This window comes from Schistocerca nitens, chromosome 6, assembly GCF_023898315.1.
Source record: "Schistocerca nitens isolate TAMUIC-IGC-003100 chromosome 6, iqSchNite1.1, whole genome shotgun sequence".
NCBI lineage: Eukaryota > Metazoa > Arthropoda > Insecta > Orthoptera > Acrididae > Schistocerca > Schistocerca nitens.
In genome coordinates this window covers 170,517,619-170,530,120 of record NC_064619.1, presented here as the reverse complement: position 1 = coordinate 170,530,120, position 12,502 = coordinate 170,517,619, and the positions used below count along the sequence as shown (strand labels likewise).

Sequence of the window (12,502 nt, the reverse complement as noted above, 5' to 3'; positions counted from 1 at the left end):
CAGTCTTGGCAGCAGCGCTGGAAGGCTTTTAACTAGTAGGGCCTCTACCATGTGGATCACTTTCTTTGAATGTTCTCTAAAATCCCAAAATGATGTCTTTTTAAGAGATTTTTCAATTTTCAGAAAAGAAAAAGTAACAAGGACTCATATCAGGTGAACAGGGGGGCTGTCGAACAATAGGAATGTCTTTTGAGGTCAAGTATGGACGCGAAGCTGATTGGGCCTTTGTTTTGCGCCCAGAAGCTAGGGTTGTAACTGACCGGCAGGTGCGCCAAAAGGTGGGTCCTCTCAGAGGTGTAGGAGAGTGAATGGGCAGTGGAATACTGAATGTGCTACGGGCGAAACACAATGGAGATGCTGTTGGCCGATGGGGACACGGTCTGCAGGTGTACCACGTGGTACTGCTGGTGAGACGCAATGCAACTGCTTGCTGGCGTACCATTAGTTATGTCACGATCAGAGCTTGTTAGCAGTCACAACTCTTTCTATCAAACACTCTCAGAATGGCGAAATCTTTGCCACGTGTGTCGTAAGCTAAATTCTGTGCACCACCCTGTCTTGGCTTGAGCAGTGGGCTCTTCTCTCGTTTTGGTTACTGTAATTAGCATCAATTTTTCTCTCGTCCCATGCAAATCGGTTAGAGAAGTTTTCAGTTCATGAGCAGCGCGAATTTATGTGAATGAGTAATAACAACTTTCTCTCTTGTGCTTTGCCCTCAGCAATGCTAATCTCTGTTACAGCATGTTGGATCACGCACAAGCTTAATAAATCTTTTCCCTTGTTCCCATACAGGCATCCGCCCCCCCCCCCCTCCCGCCCATAACGACCACTTTGTCAAGTCTGCATTTAGCAAGGGACAGTAGCATGTATCAAAGTTGTTTTTTACACAATTAAACTTCATTCATGTACAGGTAATTATAATAAATCTCAAGGTTTAAATTAACACCTCCCAGATCATTTTCTGGTCCATCAGGCAACCTCCCAGATCATTTTCTGGTCCATCAGGCAACAGGTTGAGTATTACAAGAGGTACTGCTCTTCTTGGTCCCCCCCCCCCCCCCCTAAAGTTACACTCTGCTGCTTGGTTCGGTTGCGTCGGAACTTTTATGGCAGAAATTTCTCCTACTTTACTTAACCACAGTGTGACGACTGCACTTATGGGGTATGACACCAGCATCAGTGGATATTATAAAAAAGCAATAGGGATTATTAAGTTAATGTATTCAAGTCCCATTTTTGCGTATTCTTAACCAGAATCACAGATTAAAATCACTGGTTTACGATCAGCTCACTCCGTATGACACATAAAATGTAGCCGCACCTCATAATACTGTTGAAGAACCGGAACAGCGAATTGTACAGTTGTGTGTGAAGATTTAGGAGATGATCTGTAGGTCTTGTTGTGTTAGTATTTTGTGCGAGGTAGTTGGGCAAACGTTTAACGCTCCGAACATTTAATAAATGACTAAAAAATCAGCATAAATATCTTCAACATTTCTCGGCCCTGTCAGCAACTATACAAATATTAATTTTAATAATCAACAGCTTCAGTTGCCCCATTTACCTAGAAATCTACCTAGGTTTCAGTCGGGATAACCCAACCTTCTTCAGAATAACAGTAACTACCGTTTGTCCATAGTGGACATCGTAAAGCTAAAACTACAAATCCATAAATTATCGTCAGATTGTAAAAACTTATGTGAAACTGCCTCGGCCCCACTTCGCGACCGAGATGTGGCAGCCACGAGCGCTCTACTGGAACTCGTGGCTGCCGCATCGCGGTCGCGAAGTGGGGCCGAGGCAGTTTCACATAAGTTTTTACAATCTGACGATATTTTATGGATTTGTAGTTTTAGCTTTACGATGTCCACTATGGACAAACGGTAGTTACTGTTATTCTGAAGAAGGTTGGGTTATCCCGACTGAAACCTAGGTAAATTCTAGGTAAACGGGGCAACTGAAGCTGTTGACTATTAAAATTAAAAAAATCAGCACTTTTATTTACAGTATGTGTACAACATAATAAGATTTGGTGCGCAGCACCCTAAAGAGATGTGTGGACGGATACATCTGCATGCAGTGACCAGAAACATAGACGGCTTACTCTTGTGGCTCCATAGCGCCATCCAGACGAACACAGCGAGCCCTGCAGATAGTGGCGACACCTGCTGGCGGGGTGTATAAATGAAGCATCTTCTGCGAAAATGTGTGCGGTCGGCACAGACACCGTCGATGCGCACCGTAGTCGCATAGTGGGGATGCGGGCGATGTCCTGGGGAAGGGCCCTTCTGTGGTGCAGCTGACGGAGTTGGATGTGAGCGATGGCAGATGGCGCCAACTCGCGTCGTGACATTATTTGCCTTACGAACCACTGGGAAGTTCTGCCCAAAAAAAAAAAAAAAAAAAAAAACAAAAAAAACCGCAGATGTAGAGAGTCGACCCATCGCCAAGGTGGGTGCAGCAGTGAGTGGCGCTAGGCCTGGATGCGGGCTCGCTGTCCGAGACTGACGCCGCTGCGAACGGCGACAGACGTGGTGGCTGCGGCAGGCGGGCAGAGGTCGTCATCCGTGCCAGAGGCGTCTGCTGACACATGTGCCCCAACATCAGGATCTGGCAAAGGCTGCTCATGGGCAGCAGTCTGGGATGCAGGCAGCGTATTTGAAAAGGCAAAATCTATGGCAGGATAACAATGATCAGGAAAACGAAGTTGGTTCTGGTGCCGTCGTTCGGTGCCTAATTTGCCGCGAATGTATAATAAGCTTGCCCAACTGTCTGCGTGGCAACGTATGGTTCCCAGTTGTGAGGTCTGTTATAGCGCGATAGAGATCTCTGTCCTCTGTGCACGATTTCATTGAGAAGTCGGCATCTGAAGCAGGGTGTCGAGGACGCAAAGTGCAGTGACGAGGACGATGCAACAGTTTTGCCGGGAACCATCGTCGAAAGGCAGACTGAGAAACGTGCTGGAAAACATAACAAAACAAACCAATATGTATGGTCTCGCCACGACATGAATGAAATATCCTCGGGCAGGCGCCGAGACTATGTACGCTTTATTGGGTACCAAAGATCCACAAAATGGGTTCTCCTCTCCACCCCATTGTGAACAGTATTGGGTCACCAGCTTACAAACTGGCAAAACGTCTGGCCGGCCTCCTTATGCTGCATGTGGGTCGCTGTGTGCATCACATCAAGTACACCGATGGATTTATCAATCGCACAATTCTGGGACGATTTGAGCACACGTTGACATCATCGTATTTCCTATCTGGCGGCCAGTCTTTCAGCCCGTTGGGCGGTGTGGCGATGAGAAGTCCGTTAACTCCAGCCATGGCTAACCTTTTTATGGAGAAATCTGAAGACGTCATTTTGGACATGCTCCTGATAAGCCAAGTTGCTTTTATCGTTACGTTGACGACACTTTTATCATCTGGCCCCACGGAAGATTCCAGTGAGGTATCCTCGGCGAAGGGTCGACATATGAAACGTCCCCTTAGAAAAATTATACAAGACTGTGCTTAAACTGACACACAATATTTTTAGCGCAACGCAATCTGACTTTCAAAAACCCCTACAAAAGAATGGCCCTGACTAACATTAACCTATACCTTTCACAAATCACTTACCTCACCAAAAATCTTCGTTACTCGAACTACTGCAATACGGCGAGCGCCACTACTGCCAGCTAAATAAAATATTCAAACTACGGAAGGCACTAACTACTGATAGGCATAGTTAGCAAATGAAAGATTTTAATAGAGAACAAACAATGTATTTACCTTAATAGTCATAATTGACATCCAGTCTTACAAATTTCAAAACTCCGCCATCTCTCTCCCCACATCCACCGCTACTGGCGGCTCACCTCCAACTGCGCAACGCTACGCGCTGTTAACATCCAGCTGCCGCTGCCCAACACTACAATGGCAGACAACAATGCAAACTAGCCACAGACTGCACACAGCACAGCCAGTGATTTTCATACAGAGCGCTACATAACGTTGCCAATAAGAAAACATAAACAGCCTACTTACATAGCCCCCATGCTCCCCACAAAAAAGTTTTACAAATTGTTTTGGGCACTGGCCAATACAGATTTGAAAAAAAAATTCATAATTACAGTAAGAAAGATATCAAATGCACACACTTCTTGATACAATGTTGGTCAAAAGCTAAAATTTTCTCACAGTCCATAAAGACAGTCCTGATCATTCATCACAATAACATTGCAGTGTTTTTCTCAAAGTCTGAGCAGTAAAAGAAAATGCACACGGAAGTAGTGGATTTCCATGCAATCTTGAAGAAGTAGTGTTGTCCTTCCAACGGAAAGACAGTGCTGACTCTTGACATGCAGACAGGTATTGGTCCACAACAGAGCAAACCCACAGCAGAGTCAGTGGAAATTTTGAAGAGTATTGGTAGGTAGGTCATCACAGAGCAGACCCACTGTAGTCCTGGTAGAGATTACGGTATTGGTGGGCCACCAGAGGCGCAGACCCACTGCAGTCCTTGTAGAAATAATGGTACTGGTGAGTCAGCAAAGACGCAGACCCACTGTAGTCCTTGTAGAAATAATGGTATTGGTGGGTCATCAAAGGTGCAGACCCACTGTAGTCCTTGTAGAGACGGCCAGCAGCCATCTGTTGCAAATGTGCAGGTGCACAATCACCATCGAAGAGTCTTGCGGACAACATAGCAAGTCCATAAACCACCACTTGTGCACTCACAAAGTTTTTTTATTGTCCTTAGAACCAGCAATGCTGTTATCCAGTCCCTTGCTGAATTATTAACCCATGTGCAAACACTAACAGTCCCTACTTCTCACATATTGTCCATATACTATGACCAACAGAAACGTGTGCAGTGAAATGGAACTTACAAGTTACTTAATTTGATGACCTGGTGTCAATTACAATTTTATAACATAAGAATACAATTACAAAGGTACAAAATACATCATTAAAGAACATAACAATACAGAGAACATTTGTTGTACAGGCTTTACAAAAGAATCGAAATAACATATACGTCAGTGTTACAGGAATTATGACATGAGTACATACATAAAAGATCGGAATAACTTTCGAAACATCAACTTCACACATGAGCATTAAAACAAAACAGAATAAATAATGTCTAAACATCTTTACAAAGAAAATAACATAGTATTTGAAAAGTTCTACAACATATCTCTTATCAGATAAACACATAAAGACAGGAAAAACAAATACACAAGAGTGCACAAACACATACCAGAATAACACAGGAGGAAAGGACAGGGTTTGTTTTCAGTGTAACATTTGGTACTGCAGTCCAACCCAAAACTTCATTCCATAGATCTTTCGTCTTATTTCAACATTTGTTTCCACCAAAAAAATTCTATCCAAGCATGCTTTCTGTATTTATATGTTCACATATTTCTTACCTCATTATTTATTTCCAAGAAAATCCTACCTAAACCTGTTGTCCCTAAACCCTACTTTTTTGGTTCATATTCTCTTTCAAAATACTTTTTTTTGGCCAAACCATTTTCTTATAGCTTCTCAATGCATTTCTTCCAATTAATCATAGTTCGTTTCTTATATAGCCTACCCCCTCTTAAGCTAACTTAAATCTACTGAGCTCAGATGCTAAACTAAGGGACGAGGCAATGCAGCAGCACAAAACAATTAACACAAACAGCAATGACAAAAAAATTCAAATGGCAAAGCAAGCTACAGTAAATCTAAATTACCAAGCAATGCAACATTACAACTAATATAAGGCACTGTGCAGCAAACAAGAAAAATAAATCCGTTGTAAAACTGGCTTAACAGAGTAATACAAAGTCAAATTCAGTAACACTATGCCTGGCAAACAGCAGAAGCAAATGCAATAAATTATATCTAAACATGACAGAGCTCAAGCAGAAAAATATTACAGTAAAGACAACAATGCAGATAAGGTAAATGTCTATTCACATCTTAATATCTATGTTATTAAAGTGGTGCACCACAACTTATTCTACAAAATAAATTACCAAGTACATGAAAAGAAAATTATGAATGCAGTTCCTGTGAAGGTAAATGTCTTTTTGTGCTCCCTCATTTTTTTGAAAAAATTATTATTTACTCGATCTGTAGACAGAAAATATTTATATTAGTACATCTATAAAATTTTATTTTAACCAATGCTGCAGTGCAGCTAGAAACTAGATATTAAACAAAATGAGTAAATAAATACATAAAGCAAGCCATATGGCATTTCTCTCAATTAGCAAGACAATAGCTGTGAAATGTTTCTCATCGTTTCATTAGGCATTTTAGTAAATATCATAAATTAAGAGCTCCACAGTATAATCATATGTTTTCAAGTTCGACCGTGTCGTTTTTTGCGATGCTTTCTACAAAGGAATGTCAATAGCGAGGATAATGGCCTCTTTTTTTTTCACCTGTGCCTCTGAAAGGCACTCACTAATGACTTCTTTCCAGGCAACTGTCGCCCATCTGGGTGCCCACGACGCATTACGTACAGGTGGTCACTTAACTTTATTACGGAAATATTTACGACAGCAGTTTCCGCTACAGTGACAGTCTCATATAAAAATATTTCACAGGTCAAGAATTTGCTTTACAAGTGTGTAGAAACAAAATCCTATTGATATAACAGAGTCCAAAAAATTTTCGTCGGCATTGTAATACATTCACGCATTTACATACATTTCATAACTCTTAAAGTACGATTCTTGGTTTCCAACAACCTGTTGCACAAACCAGAGTCCCTAACCACTACTCATTATTCCTTACCTTATTTGTCGACACTTCTTCAATATTTCATCATAACAGATACGTAGCATACTCAAATAACTCATATAGCATCAGCTTATTGATCATAAACATACCGCAACAGCATAATACACATAGTCATCGTAATAATAACATCATAACACCTCAGTCAACTCTCAAAATCGTCGTAGCTTCCTCCAATAATTTCAAAACCTAAAAAAAATTCTCTGCTCATGTCAAAAGTGTCATCTGCCTCAAACGTACTTTAAAAATCGTGATCCCATACTAAATATATCATTCAAAGCTCTCATAATATCACAATGGGTCCGAAAAAATATGAACAGTTCACAAAGTACAGACAAAATACAATTTCATAAGTGTGAAGTTACCTAACTGTGTAATTGCGTAAACATGTGTCACTGATGTAGTAAAAAAAAGTTTATCTCTCAGTTAAATGATCAGATAGCTGTGTAATTTGTGTGTTAGAGAAATATGGTACCGATGTGTAAAGTTGTATAAGCAAATACCATTTTAGCTAGGGCTCCTTGTGATTGCCAAACACATGGTACACAAAGTAAGCGTGTACCCCCCCCCCCCCTGAGGATTAATGTAATTATACCCTCAGGTGTTACAGATTACAGCAATGGAATGAAATGTACCACATAAAACCTTTGTACCATTATAATTCAAAAATCTTTAAAAATAAATGTATTAAGTACAAAATTAATCACTCAAATACGTGTCCTGTAGCGCTAAATGGGCGTCTTGTTGCAACATAATCTCTGTGGAAGTGTCGTAGTTATCGTCCTCCGAAAGCTAAGTTCTGCAGAAGTCAATGTACTTACCTCATGCTAAACAAAAGTGAAATGCTTTGCGTATAGATATCGTAGTTATTATGCTTATTGGCGTGATGAAGAAAGTACTGTACAGTAACCTATTGTTGTGCCACGAAAAGGCTGTCTCATTGTTGCTATACCACAAAAGTTACTACTAAACCATGTTTTACTTTCCAGAATAATTCAGAAAAACTGTGCAGATATGAAACAGAAACACCGCAAAAGTAACATTGTCACTCATTAGTAGCGTCGTGATAAAATCGTGTAGCTGTCACATAAACTAACCACTGTGTCGACTGGTATCTCACAGAAAGTACTTTAAATCCAGAATGTATTTTCAAGTAAACCAAAATGTTGCATGTTAACAGTTTCTAAGTCTGACAAAGCATACTAGAAATGTGAAGTGAAAAGTTTTATGGCAATGACTAAGTTAAACAGCAGATTATCATTCAATAAACGGTTTTACATGTGAAATGTGGTGTAAACCTTTACTCTTCCTAGTATGCAGACTTTCAACTGAAAAGCAATTGTCATCTTTTATACACCGGTAAGGAATGCTAAATCTTTTCTCAAGGTTAGCGTCTGTGTTATTTTTCTCTGAGCCAGCCGGCGCAGGTGGCTGCCTGCAGTGCGAGTCGTTGTCTGTTCCTTTATTGGCGCGCGTCGTTATTGGGATTAGGAGCCCTAGCTTCTACAAATTCACGTTGTCGAAAGGGCCCTGCTCTGTTTGAATCCCGCCAGTTCTGATGCAATTCAGGTCTGTCGTTACGATCATATCGTCTGTCGTCATGTCGGTAGATTCCATAGTTTCTTTCTTGTCGGTCACGTGGTGGAGAATTTCTCCCTGAATCGTAACTGCGCGTTGGACCGTTGCGTCTAAAGTTATTCTGTCTCCCTTGATAATAATTATTTTGGTTCCCAAATTGTCTGATCCTCTGATTGTCTCTATGATAGTCACTACCGCGGAGAGGTGATCTTTCCCTGTTATTATTACTACTCTGCCAACGGTTGTCATACGGGTGGTGTCTGTTTTGGTCACGATAAGTGTTGTGAGAATAGCCTTGTCGTGTCCAGTTATTATTTCTTTCATCGCGGAATTGAGACAGATGTGACCTGTAATTGTTGTGCTCCTGTTTTCGCGTTCCGCGATTATCAGTGTCAATTTCCAGTTCTTGTAACAGTCCCTGAAAAGCTTCAATGTCGTCTTTGCAACGTCCTGCTAAAATAATATGTCGTAAATGTTCAGGCAATTTGATTAAGCAAATGCGGATGAGTTCTGAGGGGCTGTATGGGTTTGAAAGAATACTGATTCTTATGCAACATGTCTTCAAAATATTTGACAAGACTGGAAAATTCTGATTGTTCAAAGTGTTTCATCATCATGATGCTATGTTTTACTCGGTCTTGTGTAGCTTGAGACCAATATGCTGAGAGGAAGGCATGGTAAAATTCTGCTTCACTGTGACAATCGTGAATGACCGATCGCATTCTTACAGCTGGTTCATTCTCTAAATAGCCACACATAAATTCTAATCTGTGTTCTAACGACCAGTAGGGAGGAAAACAATGAGAGAATTGATGGAGCCATGCTTGTGGATGAATGTTGTTGCCAGAATTCTTAAATGTTTTGAATTTACGTGTAGTAATGAACAGCTTATAGTCAAAGTCATCATGTCGGCGAGTCGCATATCGGTCATTGTTACGTCGTTTCGGCGGTTCCATTTCAAAAGTCGGTGCACCTTGCCAATTTCTTTCATAATTTCCGAAATGCGCTGTGTTATTATTTTGTGGCTGTTCCGTATTTCTATGTCCCTCTTCCCGTATTGGGGCGCGAGTGTCCTCTGAAATACGTAATTCTTGTATTACTTCTGCCAACTGATCTTGCACTTCCCAGATTTCTCTTTTGTACTGTGTATTGATTTGATTTTGATTTTGTTTGAATTTACTAATTTCTTCATACTCTTCAGTGTCAGTGAAGGCTACAGGTCTTGTGTCATTCAGATCATCATCTACCTTTGTAGATAAGTTAGTAAACTGATATGAAAGTTCGGCTACTTTATCCGTTAGTGAAATTATTTCCTCTGTGTGTTTTTCTGAACCAAGTTTCAGAGTGTCCATTTGTGTTGAAATCGTATCTACTGTGTCCTTTAAGTTTTCTTGAGTTTTTGCAAGTTGCGTAACCGAATCGGTAGATGCAACTGAGTCAATTTTAGCTTGAAAGGTGTCGTGATTTTCATGAACAATAGTTTGCAGTTCTTTTATGGCTGCTTCGTGATTCTGTAATGCATTTTCATGAAGCGAAAAAATAGGTTGGAAATGCTCACAAATTTGTGTTTTTACGTCATTACAGACTTTTTGACATTTCGATTCAATGTTATGTAACTCAGTAGTTAAATCTTCACGTGTTTGTTCAAGAGTTTGTTCCAATGAGTCTAACTTTTGAAGCTGTTGCTGTGTTTGTCTCTGGTGTTGTTCCATTGTGTCTAACTTTTGAAGATTTTGTTCCATTGTGTCTAACTGTTGATGTGTTTGTCTCTGGTGTTGTTCCATTGTGTCTAACGTTTGAAGATTTTGTTCCATTGTGTCTAACTGTTGCTGTGTTTGTCTCTGATTTTGTTTCATTTGCTGCATTAATTGCAATAATAATGTATTAGTGTCTGGAATCTGTTCCTCTATGCTTTTCGGCAGTGCATTTGCACCGGCAACATTTACATTTTGACGAGCAGAAAATGTGTCTTGACTTATTTGAGAAAACGGAGGGGACCCAAAACCTGAGTCTACAGTATTTGCAATATTGTGTTCTGTCATTTCGGATTCCTGAGGCGAGCTGTTGCCGACCGATCGATCGATAATGCTTCCCTGTTCACTAATTGTTCCACTGTCTACGCCATTATTTGCCGCCCGCACCATTTCCCTATGCACAATTACCAAATTACCACTTTGAATGTCTGTTAATTCATTACACAGTGATGCTGATAAGCTACGCTCGTCGTCACTATTATTTCTCAGTTTACTTTGTAGCCTAGTGTTACGTTTTCACACGCCATTATTGTCACAATATTTCACACGATAACACAGAAAAGCACAATTTGAAGAGCAAAAATAAGAGAACACATTAACATAGCACTGAAAATAATATCTAGTTAATTGCAGCTGCGAAATACTTGGTGCAAATCTACATGCATGCCACAACTGTTTTACTGTACAACAATGAAAAACTACAACTACAAAGGAAATTCTCTCTATGATTACGCGCTAGCAATAAACAATAGCTACACTAATTACACAAACTACAAGAAAAAATCAGAAGATTCCAGTGAGGTATCCTCGGCTAAGGGTCGACATATGAAACGTCCCCTTAGAAAAATTGTACAAGACTGTGCTTAAACTGACACACAATATTTTTAGCGCAACGCAATCTGACTTTCAAAAACCCCTACAAAAGAATGGCCCTGACTAACATTAACCTATACCTTTCACAAATCACTTACCTCACCAAAAATCTTCGTTACTCGAACTACTGCAATACGGCGAGCGCCACTACTGCCAGCTAAATAAAAAATTCAAACTACAGAAGTCACTAACTACTGATAGGCATAGTTAGCAAATGAAAGATTTTAATAGAGAACAAACAATGTATTTACCTTAATAGTCATAATTGACATCCAGTCTTACAAATTTCAAAACTCCGCCATCTCTCTCCCCACATCCACCACTACTGGCGGCTCACCTCCAACTGCGCAACGCTGCGCGTTGTTAACATCCAGCTGCCGCTGCCCAACCCTACAATGGCAGACAACAATGCAAACTAGCCACAGACTGCACACAGCACAGCCAGTGATTTTCATACAGAGCGCTACGTAACGTTGCCAATAAGAAAACATAAACAGCCTACTTACAAAGTGAAAAACTGGGAGAAATCTTAGAAACCTGAATGGCATTCACGAACATTCCTATTACGACGGAAGTAGGCATATATGGTGCTTGCCCTTCCTTGACGTCTTCGTTCGCCGGGAAACAAATGGACACATCAGCCACAGTGTCTACAGCAAGCCTACAAACACGGATCAGTACCTGCACTCTCTTAGCCAGCACCATCCGGCACAAAAACATGGCCTTCTGAACACCATCGTCCGCTGTGCTAAAGTCGTCTCAGACATTAAAAGTCTGCCACTAGAACTAAGTCATGCCCGAAAGGTCTTCCGGGAAAATGGCTACAATCACGACCAGGGATCACAGGAGGCCACTTATGGAGAGACACGCAGGACAAACACCACCAAAGAAGAGGACAAGAAACTTGCATTTTTGTCTTTCCGTGGCAAAGTGTCGAGCAAGGAAAAAAAATGGTCCAAATGGCTCTGAGCACTATGGGAATTAACAGCTGAGGTCATCAGTCCCCTAGAACTTAGAACTACTTAAACCTAACTAACCTACGGACATCACACACATCCATGCCCGAGGCAGGTTTCGAACGTGCGACCGTAGCAGTCGCGCGGTTGCAGACTGAAGCGCCTAGAACCGCTCGGCCACACTGGTTGGCGTGGAGCAAGATTAGGCGCTCCTGAAGAGACACAACATACACTACTGGCCATTAAAATCGCTACACCAAGAAGAAATGCAGATGATAAACGGGTATTCATTGGACAAATATATTATACTAGAACTGACATGTGATTACATTTCCAATTTGGGTACATAGATCCTGAGATATCAGTACCCAGAACAACCACCTCTGGCCGTAATAACGGCTTTGATACGCCTGGCCATTGAATCAAACAGAGCTTGGATGGCGTGTACAGGTACAGCTGTCCATGCAGCTTCAACACGATACCACAGTTTATCAAGAGTATTGACTGGCGTATTGTGACAAGCCAGTTGCTCGGCCACCATTGACCAGCCGCTTTC

General features: G+C 41.1%; 1 protein-coding gene across 1 annotated transcript in view; it reads right to left on the bottom strand.

The window, feature by feature from the left end:
- Nucleotides 1–2,473: 2,473 nt before the first annotated feature.
- LOC126263275 (uncharacterized) overlaps nt 2,474–12,502 on the bottom strand; it is a 59,101-nt gene continuing 49,072 nt past the window's right edge. Inside the window, exon 4 of the mRNA XM_049960360.1 lies at nt 2,474–2,638. Within this exon, the coding sequence (XP_049816317.1) occupies nt 2,474–2,638 (165 nt within the window). The remainder of the gene's footprint in view (nt 2,639–12,502) is intronic.